The sequence below is a fragment of the Mercenaria mercenaria genome, unplaced genomic scaffold, assembly GCF_021730395.1.
Source record: "Mercenaria mercenaria strain notata unplaced genomic scaffold, MADL_Memer_1 contig_2178, whole genome shotgun sequence".
Classification (NCBI taxonomy): Eukaryota; Metazoa; Mollusca; class Bivalvia; order Venerida; family Veneridae; genus Mercenaria; species Mercenaria mercenaria.
This window is the reverse complement of record NW_026460218.1, coordinates 2418-28016: the sequence shown is the minus strand read 5'-3', so window position 1 is coordinate 28016 and position 25599 is coordinate 2418. Positions and strand designations below refer to the sequence as shown.

Sequence of the window (25599 nt, the reverse complement as noted above, 5' to 3'; positions counted from 1 at the left end):
GCCAGCTTGTTGCGTTGCGACTAGATTATTAGTCTCCATGTACCACTTCAGGCGTGGATTCACAATCCTCTCCATGGATTTTCCAACACAGCTTGTTAGGCTGATTGGGCGATAGCTTGCAGCCTTCTTTGGACCCTTCCCTTTCTTGTGGATGGGGATCATGACTGCCTCTTTCCATATCTGTGGAAGCAGTCCTTGTGTCCAGCTGTAGTTGGGTCAACATTTCATTTGTGATTCCATCTGGTCCAGGAGACTTCTTTGTCTTCAACTGCCTAGGACCTCTCTGTACTAATGTAGTTTAAGACACTGCTTCATGAAGTCCGATGTCACTTGTCTTGTTTGCATTTCCTTTTTTTTCTCTTCGGGCTTCCTTTTGCCGTTCCCTGTTGATGAGGATGTTGAAAACATCTTTGTATTTAGAAGCAAAAATGTTTGCCGCTTGTTTACCCGTCAACAGTTCATCATTCTTTTTCAAAGTTACTGAGCCCCTTCCTGTGTCTTCATCGTTTAGCTGTCTCGTCAATGTCCACAGCTTTGGGCCATCTGGCTCTTGGTTGAACGAGGCTGTTTTGTTTCTCCTGCTCTTCCTCTGTGCCGCTTGTTTACCCGTCAACAGTTCACCATTCTCTTTCAAAGTTACTGAGTCTCTTCCTGTGTCTTCATCGTTCAGCTGCTCGTCAATCTCCACAGCTTTGGGCCATCTGGCTCTAGGTTGAACGAGGCTGTTTTGCTTCTCCTGCTCTTCCTCTGTGCTTCCCGTTTGTACCTGAGAAATTTGGCCTTAGCTCGCTTTAGAGAAAGGTAACTTTATTGTAAGGGTTTGTTTTCTGCTTCCTCCCTGTCTTCTGATAATTTTGCCTGTAGATTCTCCAACTCACTTCAGTAGGGCTAATAGTTCTTTCTTGCTTCCCTTGGAATGGCGCTGTAAGCAGCTTCTAGTATACTGGCGTTGAAGTCTTCGACAATCCGGTTGATGTCTCTGCCTTCCACTCTGATGTCTTTACAGAGCTCATCACTTCGACTTTGGTAGAAGGTCTATCTGGCCTTCTTGTAGTCCCATCTAGGGGTGTTAAGTGAAGTAGATGCTATACGGTCCATATTAAGATGGACTGGGCGATAGTCGCTACCTCTTTTGGTTCATCGACTTCCCGCTTGACATGTCCATGTATGTCATCAGTACATAACTTCAAGACGGGTGTGGTTGTAAACTTTGTTGTTTTGTTTTTTTTGAAAGGTGTTACAGTAGGAGTTGTTCTAGACAATATTCCTAGAATGAGAAAGATGTCAAAAGACAATAAAGAGTTATTTGTCATGGGAAACTTGCGTGAAAAACTTGTTTCTGACCGGTGAAAGGAGTGACGACAGCGAGTGCGCTTTGAATATAGCTTCCACGGAAAAACGGTTTGTCAGATTGCATTTGGTATATGACATAGGGAAAAGCACTGTGAAGCGAAGCGTATACAGAAACACATTTCTACAAATGCTGCAGAACCGCTGGTTCATGGTCTAATAGGAAGAGACAATCAAATGCATTTTTCTCTGACGTCATCAAAGATGGAATGTAGTACTTAATAGACTATGCAATCGAAGAGGGACTTCCACAGCCATCACCACCAAGAGGCCGAGATGATACACCAACCATTTATCTACCTGCATCAAAAACTAAAATCATGATTCATCAAGAATATCTGGAAGCTTGTGTACAAATAGGTAAGGTTCACGTTGGAAGGGCAACATTTAAAAACGTATGAAATTAGTGTGTCCCTCATATAAAAATCATGAATCCACGAGACGATGTATGCAAGACATGTGAGGACTTTCGCGATACCATATCTATGGCTAGAAGTGAAAATGACAAACTAGACACCCCGTTTAGAGCGAGAGGTGTATCAGCAATGTGTACATGATCACAGCAAGGTCCATTATACATTTGATTTTAGTCAATATGTGAAACTACCCCATCACGCAAGAGAGAAAGGACCAACATTCTTTATACAGCCACGCAAGGTACAAATGTTTGGCTTTAGAATAGATAGATATCGCCAGTAAAACTATTTAATAAATGAAGACCAGGAATAGGTCTACGCATGTAATTGACAACTTCCAAACATGAAACGGTGACTTTTGAGTGTAATGCATGCAATTAAAGAATCAGCGAAATATATGCTTTGTTCGGGATTCGGGTCTTTCATCTGTATGGCTGTTAAATGTATTTTATTATTCCTACTAGACGAACCGGGCAGACTACATGTTACTAGTATATATTCTCATGATGACTAGGTCCTATGCATGCGTTTCATATTGACTTTAACATTATGAACATATTGTAAACTTGTTACAGCTTGTTTTAAATTTTACAAATATAATACAATAATGTAGTTATAATGTAACTTTACATTACAAGTTTCCATTTTCAAGGTGTAGACGGACAATACGCCCACGGACCGAATTCTGTGATCTCCATTTTGAACCACACCTTTAATACATTTTGTCACCAGGGAGGCGATTGCATACGGTGGTATGTTTAGGACATGCAATTATTTTTTTAGAATTAAATTATCTTGAGCGATCAACATCTTATCTCGAGCGATCAACATATTATCTTGAGCGATCAACATCTTATCTCGAGCGATCAACATATTATCTTGAGCGATCAACATATTATCTTGAGCGATCAACATCTTATCTTGAGCGATCAACATCTTATCTCGTGCGCACGACATCTTATCTTGAGCGATCAACATATTATCTTGAGCGATCAACATCTTATTTCGTGCGCACGACATCTTATCTTGAGCGATCAACATCTTATCTCGAGCGATCAACATATTATCTCGAGCGATCAACATATTATCTCGAGCGATCAACATCTTATCTCGAGCGATCAACATATTATCTTGAGCGATCAGCATCTTATCTTGAGTGATCAACATCTTATCTCGTGCGCACGACATTTTATCTTGAGCGATCAACATATTATTTTGAGCGATCAACATTTTATTTTTCGTGCGCACGACATCTCATCTTGAGCGATCAACATCTTTTCTCGAGCGATCAACATATTATCTTGAGCGATCAACATATTATCTTGAGCGATCAACATCTTATCTCGAGCGATCAACATATTATCTTGAGTGATCAACATCTTATCTCATGCGCACGACATCTTATCTTGAGCGATCAACATCTTATCTTGAGCGATCAACATATTATCTTGAGCGATCAACATCTTATTTCGAGCGATCAACATATTATCTTGAGCGATCAACATATTATCTTGAGCGATCAACATATTATCTTGAGCGATCAACATCTTTTCTCGGTCATCTTATCAATATCTATTAAGGACCTTTGTGTGAATTCAGATCATTAGTAAAAACATACGGCTGCCACCGTGTTTGTTTTTATTTAGATTATACTTATAACCGTTTCACATGTTTGCAGGGTTAGACATTTAAATACGGAAACTGATAAAAAAAGGCTGCAAAAATCAGTGAGGATGCAAAGAAATAAATTTAAGTCCTTGACAAAAAAAAAATAGTATGTAGGCTTCGCTATGGAAGCCCTGGAGGGACAATTGATTTCCGTACTTCCCACTTCTGACTTCTAACTTTTGCACTTCTCACTTCCAACTTCTTGACTTCCTACTTCCTACTTCTAACTTCCACACTTCTGACTTCTAACTTCCGCACTTCTGACTTCCAACTTCCCGACTTTCGACTTCTGATTTCCAACTTCCACACTTCTTACTTCCGACTTTCGACTTCTTATTTCCTTCTTCTAACTTTCGCACACTTTTGACTTCTAGCTTCCGCACTTCCGACTTCCAGCTTCCTGACTTCATACTTCCGACTTCCAACTTCCACACTTCTTACTTCCGATTTCCAAAAAAGGAAAGATGCGGTCAGAAGTGCGGAAGTTGGAAGTCGGAAGTCAGGAAGTTAGAAGTGTGGAAGTTAGAAGTCAGAAGTGCGATAGTTAGAAGAGGGAAGTAAGAAGTCAAGAAGTCGGAAGTAAGAAGTGTGGAAGTTGTAAATCAGAAGTCAAAAGGCAGGAAGTTAGAAGTCAGAAGTGCGGAAGTTAGAAGAGGGAAGTAAGAAGTCAAAAAGTCGGAAGTAAGAAGTGTGGAAGTTGGAAATCAGAAGTCGAAAGTCTGAAAGTTAGAAGTGTGGAAGTTAGAAGAAGGAAGTAAGAAGTCAAGAAGTCGGAAGAAAGAAGTGTGGAAGTTTGAATCAGAAGTCGAAAGTCAGAAGTGTGGAAGTTAGAAGTCAGAAGTGCAGAAGGTAGAAGTACGAAGTAGGAAATCAAGAAGTTTGAAGTCAGAAGTGTAAAAGTTAGAAGTCAGAAGTGGGAAGTACGGAAATCAATTGTCCTTCCAGGGCTTCCATACTTCGCCCATATATTAAACGATTTTCCTTGTTTTCACTTAATTCATACATGCAACTTTTCTGCGCGAATTTATCAGTCGAACTGAAATTTGTTGCTGTTCTAACATGCAGTATGCATCATTGGTTATGTTCATTTGATTTTGAAGATAGGCTGACCAATTATATGCATTGCTTTCCCAATTGATGTGATAAACTTGTACATGTACTTGTGGGAAGTTTAAATAACAGCGGAATAGGCGGGACCCTAATTAACAACTTGTCCGTATGTTTTACTTATGACCTAAATGCACACACAAAGGGCCTTAATATATATAAATAAGATGTCGTGCGCTCGAGATAAGATGATGATCGCTCGAGATAAAATGTTGATCGCTCAATATAATATGTTGATCGCTCGAGATAATATGTTGATCGCTCAAGATAATATGTTGATCGCTCAAGATAAGATGTTGATCGCTCAAGATAATATGTTGATCGCTCGAGATAAGATGTTGATCGCTCGAGATAAGATGTTAATCGCTCAAGATAAGATGTCGTGCGCACAAAATAAGATGTTGATCGCTCGAGATAAGATGTTGATAGCTCAAGATAATATGTTGATCGCTCGATATAAGATGTTGATCGCTCAAGATAATATGTTGATCGCTCAAGATAATATGTTGATCGCTCAAGATAATATGTTGATCGCTCGATATAAGATGTTGATCGCTCGATATAAGATGTTGATCGCTCAAGACAATATGTTGATCGCTCAAGATAAGATGTTGATCGCTCAAGATAATATGTTGATCGCTCAAGATAAGATGTTGATCGCTCAAGATAATATGTTGATCGCTCAAGATGATATGTTGATCGCTCGAGATAAGATGTCGTGCGCACGAGATAAGATGTTGATCGCTCAAAATAATATGTTTATCGCTCAAGATAAGATGTTGATCGCTCAGGATAATATGTTGATCGCTCAAGATGATATGTTGATCGCTCGAGATAAGATGTCGTGCGCACGAGAAAAGATGTTGATCGCTCAAGATAATATGTTGATCGCTCGAGATAAGATGTTGATCGCTCAAGATACGATGTTGTGCGCACGAGATAATATGTTGATCGCTCGAGATAAGATGTCGTGCGCACGAGATAAGATGTTGATCGCTCAAGATAGGATATCGTGCACACGAGATAATTTAATCTTAAAAAAAATAACATATGTCCTAAACATACCACCGTAATAGCACAATACATGCTGATAATTGTTTTGGTACGTGTTCATTACTGTTCAAATAAAAACTATACCAAAAACAGCACATCAATTTCACTGAAATATATGCTTGGAAATTGTAATTGATTCTCATTCTCTGACCGCTAATAACAAAAGTGACTTTTTTCTTTTTTTGTGTAGGTTCTAGGTTAAAGCATTAATTAACTGGCAGTTACGAGTTAAATAAATAATGGTTATAAATGGAACAATGCAGCTGATAATAAAGATAAAAACAGTTATAATGATAATTATTCATAATATTAGATAACTCATACTGATGAGATTATAATGATGATGATCATGATAATAATGTTGATGGTAATGATGATGATCATGATGATGATGATGATAATGACAAAAATAATCATGATGATCATGATCATGATGATAATCATGATAATGATGATTTGATAATGCGGGTGATGATTGATTTGACGTTGATAATATTTGTGAAAATTGTATTTCAGGTCAAAATAAAAACCGGCAACAGATATAAAAAAGTTCCGAATATATCCAAGTGCTACTACTTCCGGTTCACCTGAACAGACCCCGGAGCCGTCTATATGAAAATGTCTGCGGTTGACACAGAATAGAAAGGTTTGTTGTCTGTAAAACAAACCTTCTTTCTATGGATTCCAACAACATTCTCCAAGAAATAATGCTAGCTGGACTTAGTTACCTTTATAGCCAGATTGGCCCACTTGTGAGACTTCAGTTTCTGGAAGAAATAGATCTGTCCAGCACCAGCTCAAGAATATTGGACATGTAGAATGCAATGTATTTTTTAATTTGGTCATACATCGTCATGGTAATAAACAGCGTAAACTTGAAAATAGAACTACATACTGAAATACCGGGTGACGGACTTCTTTCGTTACTGTTAACAGTGGGATGGATAGATATGTGTGCTATTTCAGATATGTTGCTAGTTATAAGGGACGGCATTTCATGATTTAACGTTAATTGTGTATTTTCTTTTACTTAGATGACATCTTTCGAATGAAATTCTCACAAACGTACGTATATACCTATAGAAAGGTTTACATTTTGATAAACAGTAAAAAGTACAGAATAATAAACAATGAAAACTTTGAATGTCAAAAAATTACGTTAAGGCCTATTTCTGTTTGGCGCGGTTCATTGTTAAAACAGAAGAAGCATCATTTTCTACCTGTTTTTGAATAAACTTTGTAAAAATACTTGTCTTGTATGGAGATAATACCGCTTTCAAAACACGATTTTTAAAGGTCAAACACTAGGTTGCTGCCTCAAGTCAACCTTCAAGAGACCATTTTTTTAACCTGATCTACATTAAAAACGTACAAAAGCTATGGCGTTACTGAAATCTAAGTTATGTTTAGATATTTAGGGTCAAAAATAAGGTTACTATATCAAATCATTATAAAATAGTGTTAAGACCCCAGATGACAGATTTCCAACTTAATTTATCTTCATAAAATTTAATCTGAATGTTCCTCTGTATAATAGAATTTAAGTTTGTTTTGGAACTGGGCGATCTTCATAACAAAACTAGATCACTATTACAAATTATAGAGAGCCCTTGTTAACACGTCTTAAGTCAATTGTTCTATCTGGTTTTCATTAGTTGTGGTCAGAATGATCTTTAATGAAATTTGTTTTTTTTAAGGAATAAACTATAGCTCAAAAGAACTAAATTATAAAATGTATGTCAAATTGGAAACTTGGTCATGTATTGTACATTTTGGGTCCGGTGAGTGAAACAGTGCCTGCACGGGGTTCTTATTTCAGTTTCAAAGGATGATCTTGTGAATAGTTTGACTAACGTATTGAGAGAAGTGTTATCGCAATGACGGTATCTAAATTTGCCTATGATATATGGTGAATTAATATTGTATTGTTTTTAGTGAATATATTATAACAAATATTTCCCTGTTTTATTTTCTATGATTTTTAGAAAGTTTAGAAAAAAGATAGACAACATCTGCATAATTTCCAACTCCTCAGATTTCCAAGATTCCCTGAAGAGACAAGATAGATCATCTAAACATATGATTTCACAGTCATATTTTAACTTGAAAACTACAAATTTATCTATGAAACTTTTAGTGTCTCGTTTCGTGTTTCTTTTTTTTTATTTTAAGAGTAATCGTAACACGAATTACTTCGAAAACGGCATTTATATGTCTATGTTTGTCCTACTCAAATAAGATAACCATGTTTTATTTGGGATTAAAGTGAAGTGTATTGTTTTTGTTTTGTTAGTAGTAATTGATAAGAGTAAGGTTGTCTGATAGACGACCTTTTTACCTAAACATTCCTTCATGATACACTTGACTTAACAGAGCAAACAGACACAAGTAAAGAAGACCAAATACCAAGAATCTTGGTTCTTGTTGATGAATAAGTATTGGAAAATGTATAAAGCCAATTCAAAGTAGGATCAAGTAACATGGCGATAAGTCAGGTGTCTTCCTCGGACATTCAAACATTAACCGTTAAATCTAGGTTATGCTTAGCATGCGATCATTATATCAATATTTAAGATAGAAAAAATCAACGTCTTTTGGTCTAGCTCATTCATAAGTAAAAATAGCCAGACCAAAAGAACTGGACCAGACTGCTGTTCACTAACTCTTGTTTATAAAATCTGGGTCAAAAGTCTAATACTTTGTTATCTGTAATAACTACAGTTTGGCCAGTGGGTTAAATCGAGTAAAACAAAACTTGTTTATACTAAAGTGGTCCCCTTTTACTTTAAATCGTCATGACATCCAGTCAAAATATTTATCTCTTGAATTCTAGGTTAGTTTTGAAGCTTGGTAATCTAGGAGAAAACTAGGTCACTTGATCAAATCAACGAAGACATTGTTGAAATTCAAGGGGCCACATTTTGTACCTGACTTCAATAAACATTGTCAGAATGCTTGTCTTTTTGAATTAAGTGTCACATGCATAAGCAGGTCTTCTAAGGTCAAACACAAGGTCGACGATTCAATTTTAACACCCAAGAGACCACAAGTCCTACATGATATATGGCCACTACTTGATTGTTGAATGTTTATAATATCGTTTTAACACCCGAGATACCTCAGATCTAACTTGAAATTCGTGAAATTTGATTAGAATGTTCATTTTTATGAAATTGAGATAGAGGCGTTACACGAGTATCTTTTCATATTGAGTTTATAAAATGAGCTGAATGAAATAATCAATGATAGGCTCTGCCGAGCATTTAATTAATTTTCTTCAACGAGTTTAATAAGTTCAATTTAAAAAAAATAAATATGTAATATTCCTTTTATCATATGTTAGCTTTTCCTGACGAAACACCACAAATTCTACTTTCTTCTTTGTCATTTACAAGATGCTTTCTAGTGGTCTCCCCTACATCTAAATGAGTTCTGACTCTTTCGACTTGGAGAGTATCTGCACTTCTCTTGTCTCGTGTTTTCTTTTAGTTTCTTTGCTTGACATTTTGAAAATGTAAATAACAAACAGTATTTATCCAATACTTGTAGAATTCAATAGAGCCGCCCACTAGAGCAGTCAACGCTTTCCAGTTATCAAAACAAGTTCATATTGTACACGTTTTCAGTGGAGCATCTCAGAAGCTGAATTATTTGTATTTCCTTATACAATCAGTGCAAAGATTAAACTTTTATCATCATTTTATATTTTTACTGCCCTTGGCAATAAATTTCTCCAAAATCGTTCTTGAATATTTTTTGCACATACAATTCTAAAATTTCATCTCAAAAACGACATTCAAACGTGTAATTTTGATTGTAGACTTAAGAGCAATAAAACATATATCCAATCACTATCGATGAATTTGGCGCTAAAATTTAATTCCGCAGGGACAATTTTATATCAGGAAATGTAAATAAATTGGTAATTTTCTCAATGCCAAAGTTAATGGAAGTCAGGTAGAAAACGTGCCCTCATGAGTTTTATCAATTTTCGTTGTCAAGATGAATTCAATGTCACAGTCAAAAGAAAGTCTTCCAAGGCCAAACACTTATTTTAAATTGCATGATTAAATTATATAAATACATCGTTAACACTCAAGAGACTACAATTCTACTTCTCCTCTTCTTTTCTCCTGAATTAACAAAGTAGACATTGTAAACAAATGAATATTAAAGTTATGAATTCACTTTAAATATACCAACATATACCACAAACTATTAGCGAATGTCTCTTGTTGTGTGCATTTCAATTTTAGTGCAATAATTACAGCAATTATTTCAAAATATGCATTTATGTACTCACTTAATGATATCAAACTTTTATTTGGATCTTAAGTCAGGTGTGCTGTGTTTTTTGTGTTTGTAAGTAGAAAAGAAATAGGTATTTGATAGTCGAGGTTTTTACTTTTCTATTACTTCTCGTATCTTGATGAGGTGTGGTATAGAAAAGGCACACTCGCCTAAAAAGACCACCAAATGTAGAAGCGCAAAGAAATTCAAACACCAGGACAAATGGAGATTCTACGTCCTTGCTAATGAAAACTGATTTCAAAATTCATATAGCCCATTTAAGAGGAACTCAAGTAACATGGAGAGTATTCAACTGATTTTCTTGGCCGTTAAAACATTTGTCGGTATTAAAGATTTCCCTAAAACCTAAGTCATGTTTAGATATCGTTATAGTTATGATAATTGTTAAAAGCCGATTGATTATAGTTGTCTTTAATGTGAGATTTTAAACCTTTCAACAGTCTGCATGAGCATATAGATGTATATGCAAGTTATGTATGTAGTATTTATTTATTTTTAAGTGAATGGGTTCTACTTGAATAGACGATCATCTACGGTCTGTAGATTCGTGGTGGAAGATGATTACACGTCTTTTACGTATAGTATACATCTTTTTTCTTTCTATATCCGGGATATTATAGATACTAAGGCAAACCATGTTTTTAATACTATACCCGGCGTTTATCACGAAATCGCCCGTGGACTAAAGATTATATAATAAATACATATGAAATTAGCTTTATCGAAAAACAATGTTTGATTTTTATGGACGTAGGAGCACACAATGTAAAGCTTATATACCAGTATATGCATACATTAACATATTAATACAGAGTTGAAAGAGCATATCAGAAAAAGGACCACGATAATCCAATCATTTTTTGATAAGTAATGCCCAATTTCATCAGTATATAAAGATTAAAGCTACAGTAATTTGAGATAGAATATTTTCGCTATTAAAGCGACTAAATTGAATCGTAACTTTTAAAACAATTTATCACTGAAAGGCAAAATATCGCCACTGTTTAATATATTTACATGAAGCATAATGGTTGACCAGTTTATAGCTTCCAGAATTACGGGAACATTCGAATTTTGCAGTTTTTCTCATGTACTTTTATAAACCGTTACAACGCTTTATTTTGTAAACATTGATAAATAGAAAACGCGACCGTATTATAGACGGGTATCATCACGTGGGCAGCAAATCAAAAGTGCGCATGTAGTTTTATGGGTCATTTTATATACTCGTCTACGAATTAAGGAAATCAGCATAATTTAAGGTAAGAACCACTGAATCGTACCGAATAACACTACCTAAATAACGGACCGTTCCAATATTAAAAGTACATGTAAAAATATCGCTCGCCACAAAACCGAACTATAGCTAGCGCACAGTATTATGGCGTTTAGACCTGAAAACAAAACAATAACATAAAATTAAGTTAAAACACTAAGTTTACGATTTAGTCAGTGTTTCACGTTGGCTGAGCGGTTATAGTATTTGTATAACACCTTTTCGACGAGAAATGCATGCTACCGTCCACGCCCTCTAGCCATGGGTCGAGCAGACTCAACATTAACAAGTGTTAAAAGTACCAGAAGCTAAAACTTGAAATTGAGTTGCAGTTATTCAGCTTAGGTAGAGTAGTAATAAATACGAAATTTTGTTGATATCCCTAGAGATTCCCTGTATTGCTAATCTAACATATTATTAATTCGAATGCTTTATTCAATGAAAATGACTAGTTCAAAATTTGGCAATTAAGGGTAAGAACTATGTCAAATAAATATAAACTTTGCTTACACTCTAAATACCACATTTTCTACTTTGACATTACATCTGGTTCTTATGGAATCTAAATCAAATTTGATTTTTTTTTTTAACTTTGTAAATTAAGATGGAGTCCAATTATAGAACCACATTGTTAATACTATAATAGTCACAGTGTCTTCATGATGTTCATTGACTCATGTCAGAATGTGTTTATGAATCAAGGGCAAGAAACTCATCTGTATAAAGTAATATATGGTCACTTGTTTAAATCGTTGACATTGTTTACACTAAAAGTGTTACATTTTTGCGAAATAAGCTTGCCAACTAGTCGAAATATTTATATCTTGACATTAAACTTTGTCATCTAGTATAAAAAAAACCGGGTCACGAGGTCAAATAAACGAAAACATTCTTAGAACTCACGAGGCCACATTTTCCACCTGATATCAATAATAAACCTTGTCAGAATGCCTGTCTTTATGAAGTTAATGTCACATTAAAAAGTAACTCTTGCGAGGTCAAACACAAGGTCTTACGGTTAAGTCATTAAAACACAGTTTCACAAGTCCGCAGTCTGCAGTTGCTATTTTAGTCAATTTATTGATGGAAATATGCGCTTGCTTGTTAGTCAGTCAGTGGGCCTAATATCATGCGGTCTTTTCTGCCACTTGTTTATACATTTGATTTAGTATTGATTTAATAACAATTTAGTTCGATACCCTTTGGAGCAACCTCTTTTTATATTTAAGCGTTGACCTGGAATAAAGTGCTATTGCTTATATGCTGTTGTGTGGTATGTCCTTGAAAAGTACTAAAATAAACAATAACAATGTGTTATGTGTATCGTCACCTCAGCGCAAGAAGTGTATAACTGCATTGACTTAAAGAAGGACTTATTCACTTTTTGCGCTAAGGTGACGATATGTCATTTTTACCTGAGGCTTACTGACCTAGTTTTAAGAAATTTTAATGCAGATTATTCTATTGTGTTCTGTAACAATACTGATAAACATTTATTTTTAGGAAGGATTGTCCTTGAATTTTCCAGAATTTTATTTTCATTCTTAGTGTTACATGAAAATTCTGGAACCTTTCATGACACAATAAATAGTGAGATGATTTAGGGATTAAGACAGAACCTGGAGTATAAAACTTAGACTGTACATATTGATGAAACTTTCCTGTTATTTTTAATAACTAAATATTACCAGTTTGGATATTTGATATTTTGAAGGATTATTTGAAGGATTTGCTGAATTTATTTTGGATTTAAAAAGTTATCCTTGAAGAGAGGAATTATAATTTTTGCATATACTAAAGTTACTCTTGAACTGTGTGGAACATTGTGGAATTTACTATGATTGGATTTAAATTTGATCAGGACAGGGTTTGGACTATTTTTACATATTACTGGATATTACGAGTCTCTGACAGTTTAGAAGGTATTTGTAATGTTATTTAATTTCAAGAATAAAATTTTGTTATTGTTAATAGTTGCTGATATGTCTTCCTGTTACATTTATTTACTATAACAAGAAATTGTTACTCTCTGACATAACAAGATTTGGAGGCTCGTCCGGGATCAATTATTGACTGCTATATTTTTGAATTTAATATCTTTGAGACTTTTAAATTTTACACCTTATTTTGTACAGGAAATCTTCTCAATTTTAACTTTTGGTACAGTATACATACCAGCAGCTATCAAACTGTCATTTGATTTTGATAAGATTGTGGCTGAACTATCCCAGGAGATGTTCCTGTTAGCAAAGAAATCTGATTTACTTCTGCTTGCCAAACATTATAACATTTCTGAAGTAAAGTCATCCATGCTCAAACAAGAAATTAAGAACATTGTTGTTCAGTATCTAATGGATGGAGACATTTTTTATTCATCTGCTGAGTCATTTATTGTATAAACTCAGTCAGATTTGAAATAAAGCGAAAAGCAATTAAAGTTCAAATTTCAAGAAAGAGAAAGGGAGAAAGAGGAAAGAATACGGTTAGAAGTGAAACAGTAAGAAATGGAGAGAGAGAGAAGAAGAGAGAGAGAAAGAGAGAGAGAGAAGGGAGAGAAAGAGAGAGAGAGAGAGAGAGGGGTTGGGGGAGGGGAGAGATGAGAGTGAGAGAGAAAAACAAATGCAATATAAATTTGAAATTAATAAGTTAGAATTGGCAAGTAGAAGTACAGAACCTCAAAGTCCTTCTCACTTTGATGTCACCAAACTTACTAGGTTAGTTCCACCTTTTCAAGAAAAAGAAGTTAAGAAGCTGATAAACATTTAATGCATTTTGAGAAAGTAGCTGAAAATCTTAAATGGCCTAAGGAAAATTGAGTTTTTTTAACAAAGTGTTTTGACTAGCCCGTGAAATCTATACACAGATATCTGTAGAACAAAGTTCAAATTATGATTATGTTAAAAAACTATAGTTTAAAGGTTATGAGCTAGTTCCTGAGGCTTACAGGCAAAAATTTCGAAATTGCAGAAAGGAGTCTGTACAGTGACCCTCTTTATGGCTAAGAAAGCCGCTGAGAGTGATCTTGTGTCAGACATAAATTTGTCTGATACTGTTATCAATGAAACATTTAATTCTGGGGCAGATAATTCTGTTTTCTTCAAATTTGTCTGTTCAACAAACATATTCTGACAACTTATCTGATCATTCTCTTTTCTATGAAAAGGTCATAACCCACTGTCAAGGTAACAGCTTAACAAAACAGGAACAAAACAATGATCCTGAAATTTCATCATTATTTCGAAAGGCTGTTAGTGAAGAAGAAGCTTTACAGGTCGCCGTCTGCTATTTTGTTAAACATGGGATTTTAATAAAAAAATGGAGGCCACTAGATGTCCCTTCTGATGATTAATTGACAGTTAATTACTAGATTGTGGTCCCAAAATGTTATCGTCAATAAATTCTTTCCCTAACTCATGAGACACCCAGGTCATTGTATTGTAAATAAGACAGACCACAAATTCTTAAATCATTTTTATTGGCCTAATTTAAAATATGATGTGTCCCAATTGTTTAGGTCTTATCAAACATGTCAAATGGCAGACAAACCTAATCAAAAAATACCTAAAGCACATCTTAGCCAATACCCGCATTTGATAAATCTTTCGGTAGAATTATGTGTTAGTCCCTTGTTTAAAAACAAATCAGGGTGCCAGTATCTTTTGACTATAATGTGTGTTTTAACAAGATTTCCTGAAGCTATTCCTTTAAGAAACATTAAAATTAAATCCATTGTTAAGGCTTTAACTATTTTTTCTCCCCCCAAAAAGGTACAGTCTGACCAAGGTTCTAATTTTATGTCTACCAAATGTTAACAATTATAACATAGTCTAGGCATAATACAAATCTTCAGCTTATCACCCAGAAAGTCAAGGTGCTTTAGACAGATTTCATCAAACATTGAAACATATGATTAGAACATATTGTTTTGATACAGAGAAGGACTGGGATGAAGGTAATCATTTTTGGTTATTCGCGGTAAAAGATACTGTAAAAGAATCACTTGGCTTTAGTCCATTAGAATTAGTATTTGGTCACACTGTCCGTGGTGCTTTAAAACTACTTAAAAAAAAAATCTTTCAGAAGATGACAGTTTTTTATATTTGCTTCAGTATGTTTCTGACTTCAGAACTAAATTGACAAAAGCTTGTAAATTGTCACGTTCAAATTTGCAATCTGCGCAAAACAAAATGAAATTAAGATATAATCAATGTGCTAAAAAAAGAACTTTTAAACCAGGTGATAGAGTTCTGGCGTTTTTACCTATTCCTAGTAAACCATTACTAGCTAGATATTTTGGTACTATACTGTTGGGAAGAAGTCAAGTGATCTAAATTAAATCATTAACACTCCTGGGAGGCGCAAGCAAAAGCAGCTGTGTCATATAAATTTGTTAAAAGAATACACTGAGAGAAACAACCCTGTTCCACATCCTGTAAGTGTTAGTTTACCTGATAGTGAGGAAATTGAAAATCCAACTGAATGTAAATTTGGACAAAGTAACAGCACTGTCCATGGTCAAATAAAACTTCACAATTCACACATTCTTCAACATCTGGATGTAAAACTTCCACATTTGGAACCTCAACAAAGAGAACAGCTTAAACAACTTATCCATGAATATAAACATTTGTTTCCAGTTAAACCTTCTAACACTGACAAAATTTTTCATGACATTAAACTAAACAGATTCTACTCCAATTGAACAACATCCATACAAAATGAACCCAACAAAACAGAATCATTTAAAAGAAGAAATTCAGTATTTTTGGGCAAAGATTTCATCGAACTAAGTAATAGTAAATGGAGTTATCCATGTATTCTTGTTCCAAAATATGACAAATCCCATCGCTTGTGTACAGATTATAGGAAATTTAACAGCGTCCCAAAGACTGATTTATTTCCAATACCTAGAATTGATGATTGTATCGATAAAAATGGACGGACAAAATATGTCACAAAATTTGATTTGTTAAAAGGATTTTTGCAAGTTCTTCTCACAGAAAAAGATAAATAAGTTTCAGCCATGGTTACAGCGTTTGGATTATTTCATTACAAATTTATGCCATTCGGTATGAAAACTTGAATGCAACATTTTAACGACTTGTAAATTCCAGTATTTCTGAACTTAAAGGATGTGATGGATACATTGATGATTTCATCATACACCACGACACCTGGCAAAATCATCTGCATACCACCAGGGATTTCTTTTGTAGAGTCCGTGAATCAAAGTTGAAAATGAATCTATCAAACAATAAACTTTGTAAAGCTTGTGTTATTTTCTTTTAGGTCATGTTGTGGGAGAGGGTCAGTCAAACCTATTGATGCTAAGTCAACTTTTCATGCTTAACTAAATTTTATTTGAGTCGAAATTTCGTCAAAGTTATGATTATTGTTATAAGTCGGAAGCTAATAGTTGTGTTTAATGTGGGAATATAAATCTTACAACAGTTTTAGAACTTTCATCTGCATGTGCATATACATGTATATGATTGTGTAATCTGAAAGCAGGTGTGTAAAAGTGACCATTTATTTATTTTGTTGGATTTAACGTCGCACCGACACTATTTTAGGTCATATGGCAACTTTCCAGCTTTAATGGTGGAGGAAGACCCCAGGTGCCCCTCCGTACATAATTTCATCACGAGCGGGCACCTGGGTAGAACCACCGACCTTCCGTAAGCCAGCTGGATGGCTTCCTCACGTGAAGAATTCTACGCCTCAAATGAGGTTTCGAACCCACATCGATGAGGGGCAAGTGGTTTGAAGTCAACGACTCTAACCACTCGGCCACGGAGGCCCCCCATATAAGTGACCAGGTTTTACTTGAATACTCGTTCATTAACTGTTTGTAGACTCGTAGTGATAGATAAAATTTAATTGTATGCCCTTCTTTTATTGAATACACTTTATTTCATTCCATGTATTGACATCAATATACGCCGAATAACAACTTTTCCGGAAAAATAATGAATAGAAAGGTAAACCATGTATAACAATGCTATACCCAGCGTTTTTCATGGAGGTCGCTCGTGGACTATTAATGGACAGTGTGTGATTTTCGTGGACACATGTCCAAATATTTATTGTTCGTACACTAATATATGCATAGAGTAGCACACTAATTCAGCTTAGGAGACACATTAATAGGACAAAAATGAGTCATAATTGATATTCGTCGAGATTTCCTGTATAAGTGTATGTTCTTGAAAGCAGAAACTGTTTTCACTTTCTTTATTGAAAAGTGTAATGTAGTTTTGTGACACTTGAATTTTTGAAATGTATTTTTATAAATTTGAAACAGCCGTTTAACAGCCGATTTCAAATGTCTCCAGGTGAAATTTTTGTGATTTAATAATAAAAACAGGTAAAGCGCACTGCCAATAAGAACAATGAATCATTTTTAATCTGCTTATACTAAGTACGACGATACGACACAATGCACGACATCTTGATGCGACAGAAGAACTCTAAGCGGGACGGTTCAATATTGAAATGTCGCGAGTCGCGTCGTACCGTCGCATAAACATGTGAGGCGAACTTGCAACTAACTCTTACTCCCTTGATACGCACATGTATTGACGTAAAACTGTAACAGTTTATGAACATGTCACTTTGTTTTAATGTTGAGATAACGCATGTGTCTGCAGATGCCAATACAGGAAACAAATACGCGATAACACCGTTCTAGCACAAATAATATTTAAATCTATTTAAGTGAAACATTTGCCGACAAAGGTTCATTTTTCCAACAAACTCGTTTTAGCTATTTATAATAGAGACGTTTACCCATGGGTCGCGCATATTTAACAAGGTGTGCTAACAGCATGTGATTTCGTTGTAAACGCACGTTTACTCTGCTTGGAAATGACAATGATAATAGTTTTATGCTAGTAAAAATTACAACATGAATTAATCCTCGAAAATGACAGTTGTAAAATTTGGAATTTGACTGACATGAACAATGGCTCGATAGGAGATATTGGTTTTGATATTTGAAAATAACTGATATTTTTGTTTGTTTGTTTGTTTTGGGTTTCCCCACATGAATCAGTGGTGGAGGACTAATGATTTCAGACACAATGTCGTTTATCACATAGTCACGGAGAACATACGCCCAGCCCGAGGATCGAACTTACGACCCCGCGATCCGTAGACCAATGGTCTACCTACTGAGCTAAGCGGGCGGGCAATAATTGATGCAGATTACACAACAATGTATGGGTCTTTATCGTTATGTCACTCGTTTTAAATTCATGCTGATAAATTCCAAATTCTTAAGTTAATCAAACTTTTTTGAAGATTCTGATGTTGGCAAAACGTGTATAAATAACTTGCTGTCTGAGACAATGTACGGACCAAATTTTGGAAGTTTCAGGACTTTTGTTTACGTGGGTAGGATGGGGGAGTGGGTATTGTAGCGGTTACGGAGGCAAGTATAATTAAAATGTTTCAGTTTAACGTGTATGAGATATAGTTTGGACATGAATATTTAACACAATGCGATCATTTCAATTTGCCGATTTTCTAAAACGAAATATGACTAAATTGATAGCTTTTTGATATGACTATCCTCTATTCCCATCACTTCAGTGATTATAATGGCTAGTGAAAAATATATTTTGCGAGCGAAATGAGCCATAACGTCTGAAATGACTGATGTCTCAATTTCAAGCTATTAAAATAAAGAAAGCTCGCAGGTTTTCCGGACGGCTACCACCCACTCTTGCACCTGTAACAAGTTCAGATCAAAATTTAGAGAGCTGAGATAGCTGTCCGTACGGTGCAGTTGACTTATTGAACTTATGAAAGGTCATGTTATGTAGTCTTTGTACGAAAGAGTAAAATTCAAAGTCGTAATATTCTATTTCAAATAGAAACATAGGGACGTAGTTGCAGGACAAATGTGATTTACACATGTATTTTTTTTATTTTTTTTTTATTTTTTTTATTTTTTTTGTTTTTGCAAATTGTATTTTCATGTTTAATCGCGTATTTCGTGATTTCCTAACAATTGCATTGCAGAATTCAATTCAGTGTCGAAATTTGAAACAATGATATATTTATAATTGTATGTAATGAATATAGCCAGTCTACTTCCTATATATACATCAATTCTTTGAAATTTCCTTAAAAGACTGGTTTTTGTACATATGAATTAAAATTAGACCAAAGATTAAAACAAAGTAGAAATATCATTAGTAGAAGTCTAGTGGCTAGTCTACTCTGTCTTGTAACAAGTACATAATCTATCAAAGTTATATACGATCCTAGGTTAAAAAATTCCGAGTTGTTCTTGTTCGTTCCAAGTTTCCTTTCAGAAGAACATCTTTTACTTGCTCGCCAACAAGAAAGGTGACAGGTAAGGAGTTTTAGTATTTTAGATTTGAAGATTGTTAAATATCTGTGAGCTTTTGGTATGCTTCCTACTGCAACGATATTTTTTTCTTCTTGTGTAATTGATAAGTTGTTGCTGAACGCAAATACAACTGTGTAGTTTCTAAAATATGACAATGTCTTATGTCAACTACAAAAGCGTAATTAAATGATAATAATAAAAAATGCCATAATCAGTATCTGACATTAATTAGTAAGTAGGTTCGTTACAAAAACTAGAAGGCTCACTTTCGATCGCTGTGTAATGTTTTTCACTCACCTGATGCCTTACTGTGACCATCTACTGAACATGCTTTTGTTATTAATCCGTATCTTCAGTGTCAAGTAATTCTTATTCAGATTACATATATAAGTTTGTTTCACAATACCATCAAACAGACTTAAACAGCGAGTGAACCACATCGGTGGGAGATAAGAAAATGTACGTATGAAACAAACACATTTATTTATAATTCTCATGTGTTTTCAGCAGAGGTTTACGTACCATCTAAATTCTAGCTTCGACATGACGTCACAATGTTTCTATATAAAATATTAAACAGCTTAATGTGATAACTTATGTATATATAATCTAAATTAGGATAGATAGAAAATTTTGTGTTTGTACATTCAATATTACTCGAAATTAATTTGGAGCAATGGTAGAAGTCATTGAAAACTCTTTTCTGTTCGAACAGCCTCAGTAACCTAGTGGCAGAGCACCTGCTTTCAGTGTTGGAGGTCACAGGTTCACTCACTGGCCTCATTATGCCAATAACGTAAAAATTGTACTTATTACTTCCTCGCTTGGCGCTCAGTATTACGTGTCAGCATTAAGAGGATAGTTATAGGACTGGTCAGCCCATTTTCAGTACAATGTGATTGGGTGAGGTATCATGTCACGTGTCAACGGCGTGACAATCCAATGATGAAACAATACAAAGTTGAGCAATGTGCACACTTGCTGCGGTCTATTATATGATTGAAACATTGTTGAAAAATGACGATCAGCCCGGACACACGCACTAGCACGCCCGCATGCACGCTCGCCCACACGTACGAACGCATTCACCCATATTTATTTCATGTAACTATCTCCTGAACAGGTATTTTTCCTTTGGCCCAATTGCAAATGGATATCATTATGTTAAAAAATCATAATATTTTAACTGAAAAGGAAGACTTTTTCCTATATAGTTTCATGTAATATAACTTAATATGCTCTATCGACGATAAAAAAATAAGACACTTACTTTATCTTCCAGTAGCAACCTAAAAATCCGGGGACGCCAACAATTACAGTAACTAATGAAGATACTATAACTGCAATGTATTTTTCTGCAAAAACAAATGTTAAAGATATTTATAGTACTTACGTAAATATAAAGTAAACGTAAATGAATTTGCTATATGTTCTGTAGTAAAAATCTCCCGAGATCTTGCACACATAGCCTCTCCCATTTTAACATTAACGAATAATTACTAACTTTTTGTTCATAAATGGCAATTAAACCACAAAAACGAGAAGGATAGGGACTATATAAGAAAATGTTTAGGGCCATTTTAACAGGAATAAGTGAGGATTATTTCTTTCAGCAATTATTTGAAATGCTCCTTGATTAACTATTTAGTTCTTTTTAAACAGATATAATTGTTAAAGGGCTATATAACTGTTAAAATAAATTAGATTAAAATACTATTTAAACGTTTAGCCCAATAAGAAACGTCTCCTATAAATAGAATAAATCAAAACGCACTTATATAGCACAGTAGTGCTTAGGTCTAAAAGGTAAACAAACATAGGTGATTCATTCGAGATTTATTATCCGGCGACGGACATGGAGATTTAGTATCCAGCAACAGACATGGCCACATTGAAGGAGGGTTAATGTATCTGTCAACTTAAAACCGTTATCTTTGTAAAAGATATATGCTCTGTAATGTTTATAGAATAATATCCTTGTCTTTTGTCCTAGTCGCGGTACTTTTAGATATAAACATGGATGTATTCTGAAACCTGTCCTCAAACATAATTTGTTCTGATCACAATGGGTCTTGTAGATGATCATTGCAGGTATCCAAAGTAATGACCACGCATATTGGTTACAATATAACGATAGTGCTATAGCCGATATAATATATAAGCTGAGCATCGAGAAGCTTTGACAATGACACGAAATAACCATGCAGTTATTTGCGAAGTCAAGGCATCGTGGACATACCGTCGTAGTGTTTAAATAATTATTTAAATTGACAATATATACTGAACATATACTGAGCATCAGGATAGTCAGGACAAATATACCAGTTGTAGCTTTAAGAAGACAAAAACTGGATATGACATTCTAAATCATTTGAAAAGCATAAGTACTTAAATCATTATAGCTAAATAGTGAGACGAAAATTTTATATAAATAGGTCTCACCCTCTCTGCGTTTTAACAAAGGACATTCAATGTCGTTTATCAGCTAGTCAAAGACGCATTAGAATCAATTCATTGCTCAAAAAGGCGGAGGTCATACAACTATATGACAAGTTTGACGTACTGAAACATTTTGGTTGTCATCTGATAAACTCTTATGGTAGTCATCTTAATTAACATGTGCATGTATCAAGATAACCTGCGTGCATGGTGCCATATATTATTTTAATTTGAGAACTATTATTTATTTGTGCTTTCGTGTATTAGTTAAACTCTAATATGGGAAATGTACCGAAGAATTTTGAGAGGCCTTCAAATTTCAAATATTGCTGTTTGGTAGAAGATAACGAACGGTTGTGGGATACATAAATTCTATACCTGAAAGAGATGCATCAGAGTTCGAGCCTTTGTCAGTAGTGACTTCAAATCTGGTTTCTGAAAATTGTTATGAAACTCATATACATGTAGTATTTTGTTTTTGATTAACATTTTTATTTGATATACATTCAAATGTAAAGAATATGATATATAAAACAGAATTTATCACTGGTTGTAGGTGTGGATGAAAATATCCAGCTCTCGGGCAACTGTTTTGAGTCAACTCGGCGAAACATCCTTCCGGCTTAAACAATAACCCTCGAGCCGGATATCTCAACCCTAAACCTCCAACCAGTGAAAAATTATTTGGATATAGCTATATGCAATGACACAAGGAACTACATACTTGACAACAAAAGCATAAAACGTTTAAAGAACATTTACCTTTTATAAAATTAAATGCAATTATTTAGGTTTACATTTTCTACATGTTAACTTATAAGCAACTTAAATGGAGACAAAGTTGACCATTGGGTCATGGATGAGTTAAAACTAAGAATATTTCATACAAAAGCGGTAAAATCTGTGCAGCAGATAAATATATTGCAATATGTTTCATGTATCACTCTTTTACAAGTACAAACTCCATTCCCTCAGACAACAAGTAAAATAAAACATTTTAAGTCTAAGCCTTAAACTTTTAAATGATTATTTTAGTATAATTAGCCCATGTGTGAATGTAGTCTTTAAACTGTTGTCTTGACCCGAATAATTAAGGGCTTCGTATAAGGATGCCTCATAAGGGTTTAAATCGTGTAAGGCAGCTTAATGTGGTGTATAGCGTCTTATACAAGCAACTGCTTGGTTACAGGGTGTTTCCCAAAGCTGTATGCCTTCATAAAGTTTTAATTTTGGGTTAGAAATTTAATTCACCTTTGTGAGCTATAACTTTTAATGCTCATACGGACTACGATATGTTTTGTTTTATCTGTTTTATACATGTATGTTTTGTACCTTATTCAGAGACATCTCGACTGTGCATCATTTAGGATTTTAGGATTGACATGTAAGCTTGCAGCTTGAAAACTATAAAAATAGATTGGCTAGATTTGTTGAAAAAAGCTTCATCAAATAATTTAAAGTCATATTCAAAATTGAATGAAATGCCGTCCCTATTTACATGGGTGAATATTTAGACCCTTTTAAGACAGTTCAGCACGTGGTGTAACCATGTGTAACGTCATTTATTCGTATAACGTAGAATAAACCACATATTCGGCATACAGAAATTTAAATCATTATTGAGTTAATGGCAGCCACTGAGTCAGAGACTTTAATCAATTCCATATAATATACAAATGTAATAAGCCTGAAAAGTGCGGTTATATTTAATAATGGGTAAATATTTAAAAAAAAAAAAAAACAATATGCGAACGTACCTATACATTTTGTCTTAACATATTGCAGACCGTACGTTTTTTTACGAATGTGAGAAGTTTCATTAAAATCTACATCGTAGAAAGAAAACTGTTATCAAACAATTGTAATTTAAACTACCCTAATAAAACTTTATGATCAAAATTGTTCAAATCAAGTCTAGCAAGATATCAAGCACATGATCTTATTTTTCTGTTTTTTTTTGCCGAATCTTCTAACTGTATTCTGAAGTTTCGAAACATCAGGATGTTTCGTCAAATTCTAAATGTAGAAAAAATGATCCAAATGTGCCGAACTACCTTAAATATGTGCGTAAGTATTTTTCTCTGCTAGTCTTACTCGGGATGACTCTTCAAAGCTTTCGTTGAATTTTCCCAACCAAAATTTAAGGTTAGGGCTATCTTTCTGTGTATAAGAAACATGACGGATTTTAAATACGCTCATCCTGTTTTTTTTATTTTCTTACAATTTTCAATTTTTAATAACTTCAGTAATATTTCTGTGCTAAATATACATCAAGTAGTTAATTCCGTTCAGCAGAGTAATTTTCAATACTATTCACTTTGTAATTTGTAGGTATCTACGAATATATAAGGTACAAATATTGATCTATTTCCCCTGTGAAGCTGTTTGTAATATGATAAAGTTAATTCGTTTTCATGCCTTTTTACTATACACTTACTGAATGAATTACCGGTCCATTGTCAAAACTATTGCCCCAGATTCGAATAATCGAGGGCCAATATCTTTGACTTTTGACTGGCAAGCCATTCAATAAGTGTTTTCTACGTGACATAAGTCATTAATTTCTAGTTTTATTTTCAAAGTTTTGAATTATTAACCCAGTAAATATCTGTTGAATATAAACCAGTCCTGGACAATCGATCTATATAAGGAATCATTTGTATTGTAATAATCTTTAATAGTACAGGTAAATAGTCATGCCTCTATATTGTGCTATCAATATCAAGAGCCACAATGAAAATAAACGATATATATTACATGATTTCAATGAAATATTGAAATATTAGAGTGAAAAATGTCTGGTGTTTTCAAATATATCTTTCATAAAATGAGTAAAGTTAGTCAAAACCTGAAATAAAAAGAAATGTATTTGTTTTACATGTAAGATCAGAATATATTTCACTCATGAACAACATACCATACATTTTCACTCATGACTATACCACTCTAGTGTTCACTTGCTATTTCAATATTATACCGAACTAAACAAATATCATTTCTATCTCCCCTTTTTGTCCTTGATTTTGATGTACATAAATTGCTCAAGCATTCATGTTTGCATTTCGTATTGTTTCATGCATCATGAATGTTTAAGTCAATATTTAACCTGACTAAAGCTTTATAATACGTTATTTTCTGTGATATACTGAGTCTAATGTATCTATCTTTTGTAGTGTATAGGGTTTAAAAACTTACGCAAGCACTCTTCCGGATAAACTGACCCTACATTTTCAGTTGTGCGACCAGATGGGCACTTTACACATGTTGTTTGTCCCGTCAACCGTTGAAACTGTCCTTTTGGGCAGGGGATGCATTTTCTTTCGCTTAAATATGTACCTGGAGAGCATTCTACTGAAAATAGATAGAATGTAAACTAATCGATAAAAAACGTACGTTGCACCTATTTCGGCCAAAATAGGTTCAAACTGTATAAGACACGGAAATTTTACTTCGATACAAGTGACATTTTAACCATGATAATAAAGCTATTGTTACTAGTTATGTAAATTGCTCAACGTTTTGTAGCGGTCGTTCATACTAAGGATCAATGAATTAGTGTAACGGTTCTAAAGATATTCTTCTGATAGAACAAAACGCAACGAGTAAAGATATATAGGAAA

At 34.3% G+C, this 25599-nt stretch overlaps 1 protein-coding gene across 1 annotated transcript in view; it reads right to left on the bottom strand.

The window, feature by feature from the left end:
• The window catches only part of LOC128552228 (uncharacterized), a gene marked incomplete at its 5' end in the record, with an annotated part of 59853 nt that extends 34523 nt beyond the window's left edge, over positions 1 to 25330 (bottom strand). Inside the window, 3 exons of the mRNA XM_053533256.1 lie at positions 20811 to 20895; positions 22358 to 22414; positions 25175 to 25330. Coding sequence (XP_053389231.1) covers positions 20811 to 20895; positions 22358 to 22414; positions 25175 to 25330 — 298 coding nt within the window. The remainder of the gene's footprint in view (positions 1 to 20810; positions 20896 to 22357; positions 22415 to 25174) is intronic.
• Between the last annotated feature and the right edge of the window lie 269 nt (positions 25331 to 25599).